At 35.1% G+C, this 19,330-nt stretch overlaps 1 protein-coding gene across 1 annotated transcript; it reads right to left on the bottom strand.

Moving 5' to 3' along the window:
* Positions 1–13,893: 13,893 nt before the first annotated feature.
* Positions 13,894–19,107, bottom strand: LOC107778212 (uncharacterized). The gene is given in 7 exon segments (XM_016598427.2): positions 13,894–14,412; positions 14,414–14,602; positions 15,226–15,366; positions 15,458–15,629; positions 17,960–18,063; positions 18,139–18,271; positions 18,828–19,107. Coding segments are annotated over 7 exon segments (972 nt in total). The 5' UTR covers positions 18,878–19,107; the 3' UTR covers positions 13,894–14,229.
* Positions 19,108–19,330: the final 223 nt, after the last annotated feature.

Genomic DNA, 19,330 nt, shown 5'->3' on the forward strand with positions numbered 1-19,330 from the left:
ACCAAATCCTAACTTACTTTTTAATTCTAGAGCACCTCCAATGAGAAGAACACACAGACACAAGAGAACAGACCCTCTTAACATAAAAAAAACCCAGAGTCGCTCCTTCCCCCTCAGCTTGGACTAGAACAAGAGAGAACATACCCTCCCTCGAGAATAAGTGTCGGGTCAGAAGTCAATTACGTTGCTTACTTAATTCTTTGCTCAAAAACTCTTCGAGTTTTCAAGCACGTAAACACGTAATTTTTGACCCGTGCAACTTTTAAAAGTAGTATTTACTTATTTTTTTATTTTAATAGGATTTCACTCAACTTTTAATTTTAATTTATAAAAAAAAACATAAGTTTAAAAATACAAAAATAATTTTATAATACTTCTTCTCCTATTAATTGGTATATTTGGTAGTATTTGTATTCTTTGCTCAAAATCTCTTCGAGTTTTCAAGCACGTAAACACGTAATTTTTGATATGTAAAACTTTTAAAAGTAGTATTTACTTATTTATATTTTAATAGGATTTCAGTCAACTTTTAATTTTAATTTTAAAAAAATATAAGTTTAAAAATACAAAAATAATTTTATAATACTTCTTCCCGTATTAATTAGTATAGTTGGTAGTATTTTTATTTTGATTTTTATTTTTTGATCAATGAGAAAGAATTGAATTTGGGCAAATTGGGAGCTCATTTTCGGGTTTGGTGTCCCAGCAAGACAAAGTCCATACTTCCCTACCCATTAGCCCACTCTCCACTTAAATGCAAGATTTAATCTTAGCCATAGATTCCCCTCCAATCTAATGGCCAATGTCAATTCTTACACACATATTTAAACCCAATTATACCAAACCCTAACCTACCTTTTAATTCTAGAGCACCCCCGATGAGAAGAACACACAGACACAAGAGAACAGACCCCCTTAACATAAAAAAAACCCCAGCGTCGCTCCTTCTCCCTTTGCTTGGATGAGAACAAGAGAGAACAGACCCTCCCCTCGAGAATAAGTGTCGAGTGAGTAGTCAATTACGTTGCTTACTTAATTCTTTGCTCAAAAACTCTTCGAGTTTCCAAGCAAAGAGAGGCAGCTGTAAACACGTAATGTTTGACCCGCATAACTTTTAAAAGTAGTATTTATTTATTTTAATTTTAATAGGATTTCAGTCAATTTTTTATTTTAATTTAAAAAAAAACATAAGTTTAAAAATACAAAAATAATTTTATAATACTTCTTCTCCTATTAATAAGTATATTTGGTAGTATTTTTTTATTTTTTGTTCAATTAGAAAGAATTGAATTTGGACCAATTGAGAGCTCATTTTCGGGTTTAGTGGCCCAGCAAGACAAATGTCCATTCTTCCCAACCCATTAGTCACTCTCCAATTAAATACAAGATTTAATCTTAGCCATCGATTCCCCTCCAATCTAATGGCCCATGTCAATTCTTACACCCATATTTAAACCCAATTATAACCAAACCCTAACCTACCTTTTAATTCTAGAACTCCAAAGAGAAGAACACACAGACACAAGAGAACAAACCCCCTTAACCTAAAAAAAACCCCAACGCCGCTCCTTCCCCCTCTGCTTGGACGAGTACAAGAGAGAACAGACCCTCCCATCGAGAATAAGTGTCGGGTCAGAAGTCAATTACTTTGCTTATTTAATTCTTTACTCAAAAACTCTTCGAGTTTCCAACCAAATAGGGGCAGCTGTAAACACGTAATTTTAGACTCGCACAACTTTTAAAAGTAGTATTTACTTATTTTTATTTTAATAGAATTTTTGTCAACTTTTAATTTTAATTTTAAAAAAAACATAAGTTTAAAAATATAAAAATAATTTTATAATACTTCTTCTCCTATTAATTAGTATATTCGGTAGTATTTTTATTTTTATTTTTTGTTCAATAAGAAAGAATTGAATTTGGACCAATTGGGAGCTCATTTTCGGGTTTAGTGGCCCAACAAGACAAATGTCCTTCTTTCCCAACTCATTAGCCCACTCTTCAATTAAATGTAAGATTTAATCTTAGCCATCGATTCCCCTCCAATGTAATGGCCCATGTCAATTCTTACACCCCGTATTTAAACCCAATTATAACCAAACCCTAACCTGCCTTTTAATTCTAGAGCAGCTCCCAAAGAAAAGAATACACCGACACAAGAGAACAGACCTCCTTAACCTAAAAAACCTCAACGCCGCTCCTTCCCCCTTTGCTTGGACGAGAACAAGAGAAAAAAAACCCCCCATTCGAGCATAAGTGTCAGATCAGAAGTCAATTACGTTGCTTACTTAATTCTTTGCTTAAAAACTTTTCGAGTTTTCAAGCAAAGAGGGGCAGCTGTAAACACGTAATTTTTGACCCGCGCAAGTTTTAAAAGTAGTATTTACTTATTTTTATTTTAATAGGATTTTAGTCAACTTTTAATTTTAATTTTAAAAAAAAATATAAGTTTAAAAATACAAAAATCACTTTATAATACTTCTTCTCCTATTAATTAGTATATTTGGTAGCATTTTTATTTTTATTTTTATATTTTGTTCAATGAGAAATAATTGAATTTGGGCCAATTAGGAGATTATTTTCGGGTTTAGTGGCCCAGTACGACAAAGGTCCATTCTTCCCAACCCATTAGCCCACTCTCCACTTAAATACAAGATTTAATCTTAGCCATCGATTTCTCTCCAATCTAATGGCCCATGTCAATTCTTACACCCATATTTGAACCCAATTATAACCAAACCCTAACCTACCTTTTAATTCTAGAGCACCCCCAGATGAGAAGAACATACAGACACAAGAGAACATACCCCCTTAACATAAAAAAATTTTAGTGTCGCTCCTTCCCCCTCTGCTTGGACGAGAACAAGAGAGAACAGACCTTCCCCTCGAGAATAAGTGTCGGGTCAGAAGTCAATTACGTTGCTTACTAAATTCTTTGCTAAAAAATGCTTCGAGTTTCCAAGCACCTAAACACGTAATTTTTGACTCGCGCAACTTTTAAAAGTAGTATTTACTTATTTTTATTTTATTAGGATTTCAGTCAACTTTTAATTTTAATTTAAAAAAAACATAAGTTTAAAAATACAAAAATAATTTTATAATACTTCTTATCCTATTAATTAGTATATTTTGGTAGTATTTTTATTTTTATTTTTGTTCAATGAGAAAAATGAGAAAGAATTGAATTTGGACCAATTGGGAGCTCATTTTCGGGTTTAGTGGCCCATCAAGACAAATGCCCATTCTTCCCAACCCATTAGCCCACTCTCCACTTAAATGCAAGATTTAATCGTAGCCATCGATTCCCCTCCAATCTAATGGCCCATGTCAATTCTTACACCCATATTTAAACCCAAATTATAACCAAACCCTAACCTACTTTTTAATTCTAAAGCACCTCCTAAAGAGAAGAACACACAGACACAAGAGAACAGACCCCGTTAACCTATAAAACCCCCAGCGTCACTCCTTTCGCCTCTGCTTGGACGAGAACAAGAGAGAACAGACCCTCCCCTCGAGAAAACACCTAGCAGCCTTCCCCTCTTTCTTCTTTCTACTCTCTCTAATCTGCACACTTCTCTCATTCACTTACCCTCATAGACTCATTGCTTCTCTGCACATGCGTTCAAAGTACATGATTAATGTGTGAAATCATTTTTTAAGTTCGGAAGCATTTCCAAGATTTTGAACAAAAGATTCAGAAAACAGAGAGAGATGAGAATCAAAAGCAGTTTTCTGAAATTAATCTTCTATTGTTGTGTCTTATTCCACACTTTTGGGTTTTAAAGAGAAGTTCGATTCAAATCGCCGTTCGATTTCCGTTGCAATTGCTATTGCTGGTTCGTTGTTGTTTCTGTTGTTGGATCTCATCTTCTACTTCATACCCTTGCTTGTTGCCTTCGGCTTATTTTTGCCTATATCTAGGTATGTTCTGAAACTTCAAATGTTGAACTTGTAGTATGTGAGATGAAAAATTGAAATTCTGTTCTCCTTGATTTCAATTATGGTTGTCGTGAGTTTTGTTTGATTGTGATTGTTATTTCTTTTGTTGTGGTTTGGTGAAAATAGCGTTAAAAGGAATTAAGCTAAAATATATCTTTAGTCCAATGCATATGTATGTTGATTTTATATAAATTCCAATGAAGTGTTGAATCCAGTTAGCTATAGAGATGCACTTTGGTAAAGTTCTGTGAATTACAAGTATTGCTACAGTTTCAATTGCAAAGATTGGATTCTTTTAAAATTGTTAAGAAATATCAAAATTTTGCTTCTATGTGTTTCATCTTTTGGAAATAGAATCGCAACGAGGATTTCATCATATGTTCATTGGATGTGTTAATTAGTGTCCAGTAATTTTTAACTGGGACTTTACATGCTCTTGCCTAAAAATAAAAATTCCTTAAGTCTTAGATTTCCACAACAATTCCAGAATCTAAGAAGTAGTAACTCATAAACATACGTAGTTGCTTTAGGCGCGATTAATAATAAATCATCATGGCCGTGGGTACGGTTTCCGTGGCATGGTCATGATATGTAATCCCCAATTTGGGTGTGCGTTTCACGTGACCCGATCACAACTTCAAACAATAATAAATAAAATTAAACACGTTGTAGATTGCGGGTGTATTTTACATGACGCAATTTGGAAATAGAATCGCAACGAGGATTTCATCATGTCTTCATTGGATGTGTTAATTAGTGTCCAGCAATTTTTAACTGGGATTTTACATGCTCTTGCTTACAAATAAAAATTCCTTAAGTTTAGATTTCCACAGCAATCCCAGAATCTAAGAAGTAGTAACTCATAAACATACGTAGTTGCTTTAGGCGCGATTAATAATAAATTATCGTAGCCATGGGTACGGTTTCCGTGGCATGGACATGATATGTAATCCCCAATTCGGGTGTGCGTTTCACGTGAACAGACCACAACTTCAAACAATAATAAATAAAATTAAACACGTTGTATATTGCGGGTGTGTTTCACGTGACGCGATTTGCGATGTGTATAAACAACGAGTGTACGACAACGTAACTCATCTCATATTAATTTCATAAAATTTTAAAATACAGTAATGTAATAAAAGCGGTAAAAGAAATAAAAATGCACATATGTTTAAAACATGTATTAAATAAGATAATTAGGCCAATTATTAATAGTTGAGCGACCGTGCTAAAATCACGAAACTCGGGAGTGCCTCACACCTTCTCTCGGGTTAACAGAATTCCTTACCCAGTCTTCTGTGTTCGCAGACCAAAAATATAGTCCAATTTCCTCGATTTGAGATTTAAAATAAACCGGTGACTTGGGACACCATAAATTATTTCAAGTGGCGACTCTGAAATAAATAAATAATTCCATTTCGATTAATGTAACTTTAATTGGAAAAAACTCCCTTATGGAAAAAGGAGGTGTGAGAGCTCTGGCGATTCTATTAGGGAATCGAACCCAGAATCTCTGGTTCAGGGTTCAGAATTCTAGCTTAGAATAACTGTTATGATTGGCTTTCTTGGTCTGATATTACATGTTTGGGCCTAATGTGCTAATTGCCGCTCTTTATCGCTTTTATATTGCCGTGAACTGCATATAAAACTGTAATAACACCCTTCTTCTCTCTTAGTCTTCTAAATCTTCTGGGAAGCGTGCATTTCGCGTGGCTTCTTTTCTGTTAGAGTCATACCCATAATTTTAGAATGAGGATCGGACAAGTTACAAAGCCGGTGAAGCTTCTGTATTCTCAGTACGCTGTCCCCCCCCCCCCCCCCGGCTCGAGTTGTCCGCTCGGATAAGCCTGGTCTAGAACAATACACCCAGGTTTTAAACCTAGAATAACTAATCCTCATGCCCGATACCTAGTAGGTACGCTTGTTTGCATCACATGCATTTTACTTTGAGAACTCAACACAGGGGTTGGGTCCATTTAGGAAAGGTGTACCCAAATTAAAAGACCATCCTGATGCATCTTAAGTGCTACTTGCGCATTTATTTGTTTCGACTTGCATGTTGACTAACTTCTAGAATAGGGAAAGAAAAAAAAACGAGTCAGAGGTAGGTATTTGAAAAAATCCGAAACTCTGCCGAAATTTTGAAAAAAACAAATAAGAGAAAGAAAATAAGCCAATATTTTCAAAAATCAAGCTTCCCCTATTCCATCAAAACAGACAGAACTACGCGGGTCTGATTCTCACCGGATGTGAGATACGTAGGCAAACCACATCGGTTCCGGCCCACAATTTTCAAAAAATCAAAAAATATTTTCCTTTACTTCCTTCTTTAGAAAGTCTTTCTTTTAGAACCAAACTTTTAAAAAAAAAATACAAAAATATTTTCTTTTTAATTTCTTCTCAAAATCCAAAAACATTTTCATTCTTCTTTCGAAAATTGAAAAGAAAGTTCAAGATTCAAAAATATTTTCTTTTTTATTTAGAAGTATTTCTTTCATAAATTCAAAATAAAAGTCCAAAAATCGAAAAATATTTCCTTTCTTCTTTAGAAGTTTTTTCTTTGGAAATTCCAGAAAAAAAAAAGTCAAAATTCAAAAAAATAATATTTTCTTTCTTCTTTAGAAGTCTTTCTTTTCAAAAATTCTTAAAAAAAATAAATAAATCGAAATCCAAAAATATTTTCTTTCTTCTTTATAAGTCTTTGTTTCGAAAAATAATTCAAAAGAAAAGAGAGTTAGTTTATTTCCGTTATTGCTGATCTTCACGAACTATGCAAGATCTGATTCATGTTCTCACATGATACGTAGGCAACCCACATCAGGTTCGATCGACCATTTTAAAAATAAACTGGTAACTTGGGACACCATAAATTATTTCAAGTGGCGCCTCTGAAATAAATAAATAATCTCATTTCCATTAATATCACTTTAATTGAAAAAAAATCCCCTATCCCCCTGGAAAAAATGAGGTGTGACAGAATGCCAAGTTTTTTCACAGTGCGAATTGGCAAGATGTTCTCTGAGGATCCTCCATCAACCAAAATTCGATTTACTCTTTCATCGCGCATATAGCCAACTAGGTATAATGGGCGGTTATGAGGAGTGTCTCCTAGTAGACGATCGTCATTCGTGAACGCAACTCTTTTCTCACAAGCATTAACTTCTTGAGGAATGGACTTGATGAGCTTTTTCAAAGATGGTGCCAATGGTAGGTCATCACTCTTTTCTCCCCCTTTGTCAGCATGGAAACAAGAGGCATCAATACCATCATGGGAAATCTTCATGCGGAACCAACTTGGTAAGAATTCTTCCATGGTCACTGGATGTTGTGGCTTTTGAGGGTGGTGCACCTCCACTTTTGATTTCTTCAAATGCTTAACTGGATTCTGTCTCCTTGGTCTTTTTACCATCATTTTCCTTGTTGGTTGTTCTATTGATTCTTTTTGTGGGCTCCTTTTGTGGTGCCTACGACGAGTCACTAACATCCGACCTTCATTATCATCATCATGCTGATCTACTTCGACTTTGTTATTCTCCAGTAATTCTTCATCTTTAATTTCTTTTAAACTACATAGATCATCTTGACTGAATGAGCCAAAGGTGATAGAGACATGGTTCGCACTTGCCTTCTCATCTTCAAGCACGATCTTCTTTTCACGTGCCAAATCCATAACTTTGTCCTTAAAGACAAAGCAGTTCTCAAGGGGTGACTCACAAGTTGATGATATTTGCAGTACTTTGGGTCATCAATTTTCCCAGTTTCATTTGGCTACTTCATCTCCGGAAGCTTAATGAGCTTTAACTCGAAAAATTATAGGCACATCAGAATCCAGAAATGGGTACTCCTTCTCTTGCATTTCTTTTAGAGTCAACTTTTCACTTGGCTTATCTTGAAAAGAAATGGATTTCATACTCTGCTTCTTGCTCACCTTCGTCGTGAACTTCACAGATGATGTGTTGACATTCATAGCTTCTTGTTTTCAAACTTGGTTACGAACTTGCTCCATTTCCTGACTTCTTGCTTGTCGTTCCCTTTGCAAGGTTCATAGATGGGTAGCCTTTCATTTCCAGCGGAGGCCATGCTCAATTCCATGTCATGGGCACAAGTTTCAAGTTCTTCAAATGTGCTAGTCTTGATACCTTACAAGATGTAGCACAGTTCCCAATGCATGCCTTGGATGCACATCTCTATGCCAGAAGCTTCGCTAAGCCTGTCTTTGCAGTTGAGGCTTGCATTCCTCCAACGATTGATAAAATCGATAACTGGTTCACCCTTTCGTTGACGAGTATTTGTAAGTTTTATCATACTCACAGTACGCCTCGTGCTATAAAAGTGATTGAGTAAATCTTGTCTAGTTGATCCCAGCTATCAATAGATCCAACCTTGAGGTCTGTGTACCAATCAAAAGCATTTTCTTTTAGTGAGCAGACAAACTGCTTGATGAGGTAATCTCCATGAGTCCCAGCATTGTTGCACGTCTCAACGAAGTGCGCCACATGTTTCTTTGGATTGCCTTTGCCATCAAATTATTAAAATTTTGGAGGTTGATAGCCAGCAAGCATCTTCAACATATCAATCCTTGAAGTGTATAGCTTTGCATAGGTAAGGGAGGACTAGGAAGTAACTTCATATTTATTTTTGATAAACCCTTCAATGAACTCCTTTAGTTGATCGATTGGAATCATCCCTTCAGATGAGACATGGATAGCCTTAGCGGATGCTACTTGTCTTGGAGGAGAATCACTATTAGGAACTTCTGGGAGCTTTCCAGCTGCATGGGTCTTCTTCCATCAAGATTCTTACCCTACCTGTTAGCTTGTCAATTCTAGCTCTTGATTTTGCATTGGTCAAGCTAGGATTGCTTCCGTCAAGTTTGCCAACCACTCCTCCACAGATGAAGCATTTGTCACCATGGCTTGCATGATTGTTGTGGACAATTGAGGGTAGCATGTATTGTCACACACATTGATCCTCGATTGGCTCACATTATGCGGTGTAAGCGGGGAGGATTTATCACTTGAAATATCATCATCGTCCTTCGCGGCTGGGTTCTTGGATCTGGAGAGGTCAAGTAGAGCTAGAATTTTCTTGATCTTTTCAGCAATATCTCTTTCTCCTTCGGGTACGTTCGTAAAGGATCTAGCTCTTTTGAGGATGGAGATCTGAAAATAGGGGTTGATACGGACGACACTTGGAGAGCTTGTTGTCCTAAAGAGTCTACTTTGCTCCTCGTAACTGGTCCAAAACTTTCAAAAGTAACATCGAGGATGCTTTCCACATCAGCATAGAACCTGAAATTAGCAGCCTTGGTGGAAGTTGATTTGGAGTCGATTTTCTTCGAAATTATTTTGATGTTCTTGAACTTTGGTGATTGAAAAGTTGAGATGAGAGGTAGAGATTGTCCCACTTGGCGTGCCAGAATTTTAATAAATTGCGTCGAAAAAATAAAATCAAGACCGAAAGATATTGCAACAATCGTAGTATTTGATTTTAAACAATTTGAGTGTTACAATCTCTATGAATCCTCTGATTCTTTTTTTTGATAGTAAATAAATTCAAGGCCTTTGAGCTTGATCTTGAATCTATATTTGTTGCCACGAACGGTGACCTTGAATTCAACTAGTACGAACTTTAATTTGAACTCGTACTCATTGAATGTTGATTTGTTCTTCGTTCTTGAGCTTGAACTTGAATTTGGGAACTCCAGAATGCATGCCTCACTACTAGAAAATCATAAAATTCCGACTGCAATTTTCGACGGAAACAAATTGTCGGAAATTTCCAACGCAATCCGCCGGAATTTTTTTTAAAATATCAATTATATGTTTTTAAATTTTTTTCGACCATATTTCCGACCAAATCGATCGCAATATTTGGCGCAAAAACCAGTTTGACTTCAATTTCGACCGATTTGGTTGGTAGTTTATCCAAATATATATATATATATATATATATATATATATATATATATATATATATATATATATATATATATATATATATATATATATATATATATAAGACTAACTGAATCAATCGGATTTTTTTTAATAACCCTACCCGACCCCCGTTCCCCAAAAACAGAAACTTTTCTTTTCTTCCTCCTCCTTCTCTCATCCTCCTCCTCTCTCACTCTCGTCCTTCTTCACCATACTCCTCATTATAGGTAATGTATTCTCTCTCTCTCTCTCTCTCTCTCTCTCTCTCTCTCTCTCTCTCTCTCTCTCTCTCTCTCTCTCTCTCTCTCTCTCGTTTTCAGCAGTGGTTCCGCGGTGGCAGCTGCACATTTCTTCTCCTGCATTGTTTTCGTCGAGGTAAGTTTGTTGACATATATATCTTATTTTCATTGTTAAATTTGTAGTAATTTTAGTTGTTGTAGGCTTATTATATTTTCTATATATGAACATCCTAGGCTCCTAGCTAGTTGAATTAGGTATGGTTGAAATTTTATGGATTTTAGCTTTTGAATGATACTTAATATAAAACAAAAAGAGAGAAGAATATATGCTGTTCCTATAGGGATTTTATTTTGCAAAATTCTTTTGACACCATTATAATGTAAATTAGATTGCCCAATTTGTCCAAAAAACCAATGTCATAAATAGTCACTTAATTTTGGGTTAAACAAGAATATGCTAAGAAATCGTAAATCTAACTTTAGCGATTGATTAACTTATTTTCGAAATAAAAAAGGTGACATGTTGGCATAAAGTAATTGAGAAAACAACGATAGGAAAGAAGAAAAATAAAATTTCACTTTCACTTCCAACGGTAATTAAGCCAAAGGGATGGAGGACTATATATAAGTATACTAGAATAGAAGAAAGAAGATTGTTAAGAATTTGAAGAATTCAAAGGCTGCAATTCAAAAGCGTGGGCTATTAATCTAGAAATAAATGAAAAGTTCTACATGCCTTATTGGATTGATATATTAACTTTATAGTTTATTGATTTTAATTATATTAACTAGTTATAGTTTAAAGCTTTAGTGTAAAGCTTGTTGTACTAGGTTCATTGTTGCTTGTTAATTTTATTATTATAATGATATTAAATTTAAATTTTTTAATTTCAACATTAAGATTAATTTATAAATTTGAGAAATTATTAGTTATTTTTGATTATATGAACATTTAAGAAGCTATTCAAATTTAATTATTATAGTTAAAGACTTATATTATTTAGAATGGAGGACAGAGGCAGCGAGTGGAGTAAACAAAGACAGCGGGTGGAGTAAACACAGGCAGAGTCTACGGACTTAGAGTACGTCGACCTACAGGTCATCCAAACTTACTCTTACCCAATTCTTCTCAAAATCAAGAGCAAATGAAAGATATGAGAAAAGAAATTCATGATTTGAAGCAGCAGTTGGACTCACAATTTGGAACATTTGTTAATAAGATGTAGAAATTTATGAAAAAACATGGGCATGATCTATCTAATGATGAGGATGAACAAACTGAATCTAATTTGTAGTACTCTATTTTGAAGTGGTATGGTAGGTTTTGCGTGGTTTAATATGTTTGTTTGCTTTTTTTGCAGGGATCATAGGAGGCGAAAATTCTCTAAAGAAAGGATTTTGTTGCGTCTTCTGCGAACAGGTGAGGGTTTTTTTTTTCCAAAAAAAAATTGTTTCAAATTGAAATTGGGTAGTAGGGTGTAGTTGTCCGTTCACTTTTGATCTCAGCAGGGAGGTTTATACTTGATTCAATCCAAACAAACCAAAATAGCTAAACTTACTTATCGTGAGAGACGAGTTTATGTTTTGTTTTAAAACTTGAATGTGGGCTACTATTTGAATGTTTTTGTGCCCAAAATTATTAGGTTTAATGGATTTGTTGGTTTAGATTGTGTTAATGGTTGGATTTATTGGTTTAGATGTTATATTTATTGATTGGTTGTTGGTATTATTGTATTGTAATTGTTTGATAGGTGGTGTAGCTCAAAATTGAGAAGCATTCTGCCCAGTTTTACAGAAAAATCCGACTGATTTTTGAAGGAAATTAAACGGTCGGACAGCTGTCCAGTTTTTTTTTTCAAAAATACCCATATTTCCGACCGAATAAGTCGGAAATGACAAAAAGACTAATTAATTTTTAACAGTTTTCGACGGATTCTGTCGCAAATTAAATAAATTTTATTTTTTAATTATTAATTTCCGACTGATTCGGTCGGAAATTATATATATTATTTATTTTAAATAAATATTTATTTTTATTTATATTATTACGACTGATTTGATCGAAAATTTGAAAATAATTTGGTCGTCTGATCTTTTGAACGTTCCGACTACTTTGATCGGAAATCACTGACGGATTCGGTCGGAAATTTTTTTCCGATCAATTTTGGTCGGAAAGTAGTCGAAAATTCGTGATTGCCGACCGTTAAAACGGTCGGAATTCAGCCATTTTCTAGTAGTGAGCTGTACATTACAGAAAAATCTCCATGTTAGCTGCAAAACTGGCGATCAATTATTTAAGAAATGCCAAAGAAACTAGACTAAACATCCCTATATATACCCCAGTAATCCGACATTGTAAATATGTTTTCTTCTCTATATTATGTCAAATCACCATAGATGGTCCAAGCAATGGCAAATGTTTTAAGGCCTACTAAGTCAAGAAATTTCGTTTGGTCATTGCAATTCCAGCTTTAATCATTAAGCACCAGAGTCAGCAACTTGACATATTATCCACCAAATGATTATCCATGCAATTATATGTCATCTCCCTATGTGAACAGAATATACTTCTTTTCTTTTTCGATAACTATCAACACTCAACAGAGTAAACTTAAACTTAAGAGGGTGTAATTTCTCAACTGCTGTCAGGTAGCAATATCACAGTTCTAGTGCCAACTATTTGGGCTAGAAATGGAACTCATTTTACTAACTTAAACAAATAAGAATAAAGAATTGGCGATAAAATGGTTTATCTCATTCTTAAATTTACTTTTGCACCATCATCACCTAGCTGAAAAAGAACCATTTTCACAGCATATAAAGAAACCACAATCCTAGGTATGTTTCTTAGTAAGTAGAAGCATTTAGTCACCAGTTTCAATATGTTGATGACAACAAAAATAACTAGCCAATAATAGTCTTAAAATAGTCAAGGTTCGCTATGAAAATCGTCTATATGAAAATCACCTAATAAGCATTTAACAAAACGAGATACATTTATCCTAAAACTGCCCAATGCAAAGTTAAAGCATAGCAAAATGAAACAAAAACAAACAAATAAACAAAGAAAAGTACATATGAAGGACTAACAAATTATTTGGTTAAAAAAATAATTTTCTCACACTTGAAAGTCCTTTGACCATTTTCAGCTTTTAATTTTATGCGGAAAAAAAAACGAGAAATTGAACCACTATACTTATTTTTGCTAAGCTAATAGATAGAACTTGAAGAGTTTCAAAGGAAACAAAATTGGAGCTGTCAATATGTCACAATTCGAATTATAATGTTATAAGTTATAAATTTAATGACCTTAATGTCTTTGCTATCTAATTTAGGTGAAAGTAACCTCCTATATATAATATATAGTTTTGTCTTCCACTATAGGTAAATATATATTACAACGATCTCATAGAAATATCAATCTGTGACTTCCAGTGCAAAAAGACATTAGGATTATTGTTGAGATTTTTGTTCACATAGTTTTGAAGAAACCATGTCTAGTTTCTTTACATATATATTATAAAGAAATTAGTGGTTTTTCAATGCTACTGGATTGTATATTTGGTTCAAACTGCCCTTTATAATTGTAGGGGGAAATTATAAACCAAGTTAAATACTATATCCCATATTATACCATCTAAGCTAAGTGCAGTCAGCAGCCAAAACATGACAAGAAAAATTGATCCAAGAGCAAGGACTAGTTGAATTGAACCTTGCTGTTCACATATTCACAGGTGGTATATATGCTGGAGGGCAACTGAAAGATAAGATTGAGAATGAAGCACGATAAAGTTTTACTTAAGCAATGAAACTCAGAATTCTTACAATTCATATTTTACAAACAACTGGTCACTTGAGAATAACAAAAACACCAACATATGTATAAACATTCGAAATATACATCAGGATGGAGCGAGGAAGTGAATAACCAACTTATTATGTGCCTTTTTCTTCTATAACAGTGTCTCATCCGCAGAAGCTGCCATGACGATGAAATTAGAATTAGGATCCTATCGCTCTCCCTCCCTCTCTCTCTCTCTCTCTCTCAAACACACATAAAAACAGAGGCATGAAACCTCAGATCTAAAGTCGAAACAACAACTTCACTAACTCTTGCTATCCCCTACAATTGAAGAACTGAACTTGACGTTGACCAAATCTGCAGCAAGTCGGGCAGCAGCAGATGCACGCTCTGCAGCAGAAATAGCAGCCCGAGCTCTCTCTAATACATCTGATGTTTCTGGTCTTGTATCCTTCTTTATATCGATTGGTGCGCCCAAACTGCTGTCACCAAGTATCACCAAGTGATGGTTTATTAGGCCATAGAGGTGCTTCAGTTACAGAAGTTGGAGATTCAAGTTTTCTAGCTCCCGGATTGCCATTTCGAGACGGCACAGTATTTTCAGAAGTTGGTGGATGATCACGAGTGTTTGGTTCTACAGATGCCTGAGCAGGTGTAGCAATTTGCTTTGGTCCATTCTACATCATGTATTATCACGGCATCAGATAATATATCGGTCAAATCAAAAAAACTCTAGAAGTCCAATAGTCGCGGGGGGGGGGGGGGGGGGGGGGGGGGAGTTTCAAGAATTGACTAAATCAATAATGTCCCAACACATGGTGAAATATAGTGGAAATGATCCTTGTGAATGTCCAAAATGTTAGTTCAAGCAAATCTCGAGAACTAATTTCTATTGCCGAAGGCTGGTTTTGACCAATTTAAGAGATCGTTACATGCATATGCATTCAACTGTGTCAGCATAAGAACCAGTTACAGAACTTTAAACTCCTTCCTTGTTGCAAAACATGCATGTATATGTAACGAGCAGCTAGGTGTCAGCCCCAAGTCATTAGCATATTGCATGATTTATATTATTACTGTCCAGTAACAACCGCTAAATCTGTCATTCTTAAGTTTGTGCATAACAAAGGTTAGACATTTCATTAACATCACATAAAAGGAAAAGCAAGTCGCGAACTCCAGAAGAAAATAGAGATGGACCATGGACCCTACCCCTAATTCAGACAACGATCAAGCTTCTGACGGAAGACTAAACATTCAAGACATACATACAATTAGAAGATTTAACAAAGGAAAGTACCAAAAGGTCCTCTGGCTTTTTACGCAATTCTTCTTCTGTGTTAGAAGAATCCCATTCCACGTTGTACTCTTTTGCAATTTCCTTTAATACATTAAGCTTTATTTCAGCTGATGGAGCGCTGACTGAAAGTTTCTCAACAATCTGAATGTTCAAAGAATAAAATTCAGTTTAAAATAGTCAACCCTGCAAATATATAATTAGCACAATGAAGAAGACAGGAGAGCTAATTAACTGTACGGTTAACACTTGTATCAGGCCGAAGCTCAGATGCGGCGGCTATGAATTCCTTTCCGTATTTGGCTGCAAATAGATTCCTGACATGCAATAAATCTGGCAAATCTGAACATCTTGGAGCTGCAAAGATTATACTTGCAACAGCTTCCCGCAACTCTGAAGGGCATTCTCTGATACACCAAAAGAGATATTTGCAAGATTTCATCACATATGTATTTTAGCTTATAGAAACTAATTAGACAAACTCTTGTGTCCAATAGACAGCTATAGTAAATAATAAACCACTGGACATGAGTTTGTTGAAATGCGCAACTGCCTAAGGGAGAAAATGTAGCTACTCTTTCTTAATAACGTGTTTTCCCTAGTGGGGCCTTACATCCTTCACCTACCAGGTCAAATAAAAGGATGTTAAAGAGACTAGTTAGGTGGTCAACTTAGACTTTGCAATTTATGAAGGAACAAGGTCACTAGACCTCGGCAAAAAGTTCAAGTCCGCGAAGGGTCACATGCTTGTTGTAATATATAAATTTTAACTGCCCAAAGATCACACTTGACCAAGGTGCAGGTAAATTCAAAGTCATTTAAGATGATTTGATCACGTCTACTCCATGTAGAACTCTAAATGCACTGATACGTAAGAGTTACACTATGATGACTGAGGACACTAAAAAGGGAACGAGATAGATCTAAAATTACATGGAGGAAGGCATCTCAATGGACCTACCTCTTGAAATATATGCGGATTTAATGAACAACTAAACACAATGGACGCGAAGTATCTGCATAGCCGGTTTAGTCCTTGTTGGGACACTAGGTAGAATCTTTTACTAGTTTGGTTAGATATTGCGTGTCAGTCTAGAGATAAGCGTGAATTTTAAAGAATCCGTAGTTCTAAATAACCCGTAATTTGTCAGAATTCAGAAAAAATAGACCCGAATATATAAATATAGCTTGTGGTGCACGGTTTGAAACTCAGTGGATGATGGGCCTGCCTATCACCCTTCTCCACTTATATAACAGGCTTTTGTCTGTGACAAGATTCGAACCTGTGATGTGTGACTAATCCACACATCACTTGGTGCGCTCTTACCACTAGACCAAAGGCCCGGGGACCATACAACAGAATATATATAGCTGATTTTGACCAGATTGGGATTAAGGCATTATTGTTGTAGAGATGAATGCTTGCAAATGATATTGGTGCTAAAGGCTGAGATTAAAGGGAAGAAGAGTAAGGGTAGCTGCAAATGAATAAGAGATGACAATAAATGGAGAGACAGATGTTTAACATTTAGATAGAGGGGAAAGATTGTACAGCCAACAGTTGTATCATGTCATGTTGCAGGAGTAGTCATTGGTCAAAATCTGAAAGGGCATTCAACATTTAGAGCTAGTTAAGGATGTGTACTAATGTGACGAGGGTTAAACACAGAAACCTCTCTTGAGGTTACAGCTTGTAAAAAATAGTTCATTTGGTTTTCAGATATTGTATAAGCCTTCCTATACTAATATGTCGTATAACAAAACAATATTTTCACATATAGCTTACTATAAAGGACCTGTATGCATAAATTTTATCTATATTTCTCTTTCACTTCGCCACAACAGGGAATCCCTTCCTGAGGCAGCACTATGCTCCTCCTCTTGCGCTTTCCCCATGCCAAAAGGGCTTATTTTGACCAAATGCTACCTAATTTTCCTCTGAAAGCTGGTAATTCAATAAACTAAAGGAAAACATTCTTTCTGAATACTCAAGAGTCCACATCTTTCCTTAACTTTTTGAAGAGAAAGAACGCCGCGGGCATGGGGTTTAAATCATCTTTTCATTGTTTTAGAGAAACTACTAAAGTAATTCATCTGGGTAAGTAGCACTGATCGTTAGTAGAAAAATAAATAAGCATATACAATATTAGACTTTTAAAGAACTATTGAAGCCTAGAGGAGAAAGCATGTGGAAGATATTTGTTTACTTGGAAGGGGATACTCCTACTACCCCTGGAAAATTTCATTAAAGATACCAAGTGGCTGTTGCTAGTATTAAATGAACCGACAGACTAGAACATGATCTTAACTTAGAGTCTCTATGTGAAAGAAATGGATAATAAATGCCTTGAGGAATATAAGAATATTATAGAGAAAGCCTCAATTGGTTGGTAATCACATTAGAACAACAACGCCCTCCCCCACGCCCCAACCCTGAAATTGAAAGAGGAGAAGAAGAAAATAACTGTATAACCTTGCATATATTATACTTAGCTGAGGGATGAATAAATCAACTTGAAAAGGGTATCTGAAGCTAATTCGTTTCCTTTTTTGAAAGTGATATCTGAAGCTAATTTTAAGCTGAGAACATTCTACATAAGAACATAAACCACATTTGCCACTACAAAACATTTCCTAATCTCAATTGGCTAAATAATGTTATTACAACGCAAAGTCGCAGACCTAATAAGTAATGAAACTTCATTCTCAAAGCAAAGTCCAGTAAAAAATAACTTACTTTTGGCTTTCGAGTATAGGCACGCGGGCATAAACGAACTCGCAGAACAACTCCAAAATCTCATAAGCAGCCCATACATTTTGCTCACGTATAATATGCTCAACCTGTATAAAAGAAATACCAGTAAGAGGAAAACGTAATGGAATGATTAACAAGTACAAGTACCTCAGAATTTCTACCCTAATTCGAGCTATGGCTTCCTGGCCAGCTTGCAGAAATTGGGCTATCTCTTTGCGCATAAGTTTGAGCTGTGCATCTCTCTTGTTTTGTAATAATTTGATTCGTGAGATCGCCAAGGTCAAGCATGTCTTGCTACAAAACCATCCACCAATATCAATAGTTACATTCACAAATAGAGTCACAAGAATATAACATCAACTAAGCCTCACTCCCGAACTAGTTGGGGTCAGTGGTGTGAATCTTCTCTTTAATAAGTTGGGTTATACGAATCCTCATTAACCATTCTGCTTCATTCGGACCAGTTTCATTCCAATGCTTAGTAATTTCTCTTTACAGACTAATTAGGTGTTCTCTGAAGCTAGATATTTTCTACATTCTCTAACATAGTAACAAGAATAATTAGTTTGTAACATTATAAGCTATATACAAAGATTAACTATAGCATTAAAGGACACGACTCCAATCTAAGGAGATCAATTATGATTCAACAAAACACTAACATACTCATGTAAACACAAAACAATTTTTGAAAACCCATTGTTTGGGGCTTTAAGACATTGAAATCTCAGAAAATTTTAAAAAATCCATAAACATAAAGCTCTTACCTTTTATTACATATGAACCAAAAATTCAAATAAAAATATCGATTAAATTCTTGATAGACAAAAAGATGGAGTCTTTGACTGACCATTTTGAGCCTTGAAGTCCCCTGTTGAAGAGTTGATTCAGTAGAGACATGAGTCAAAGAAATCTACAAAATTGTGATAAATAATAACATATAAATCACAATTTTGTTATGAATTTTAGCACATACTAGTTTTATCTGTTAGAGAAAGAAGGAGGATTTAACTTCAAACTCAATTCTGATCGGTGATTTTCTACACCAAAAAAGTGATCATTGATCTATGAAGTTGAACGGTAGGTCTATGTTAGCTGTTATTCCAATGCCTTTTTAATATTTTGTTCTTATTATTGTTTTCAATTAGATAGCTTTGTAGATCGGCCCAAATTCATAGTAGTTTTCAACAAACTACTGATAGGCCCAAAATTCACTTCACTCTCGCACCTATCTCCCTCAATTCCGTGTCAAATTTCGGGGAAATGACATTGTATAGCCGTTTTAAAAATAATATATATATATATATATATATATATATAAAATATTATGTATGTTATATATAAAAATTATAC

This window comes from Nicotiana tabacum, chromosome 12 (assembly GCF_000715075.1).
Source record: "Nicotiana tabacum cultivar K326 chromosome 12, ASM71507v2, whole genome shotgun sequence".
Classification (NCBI taxonomy): Eukaryota; Viridiplantae; Streptophyta; class Magnoliopsida; order Solanales; family Solanaceae; genus Nicotiana; species Nicotiana tabacum.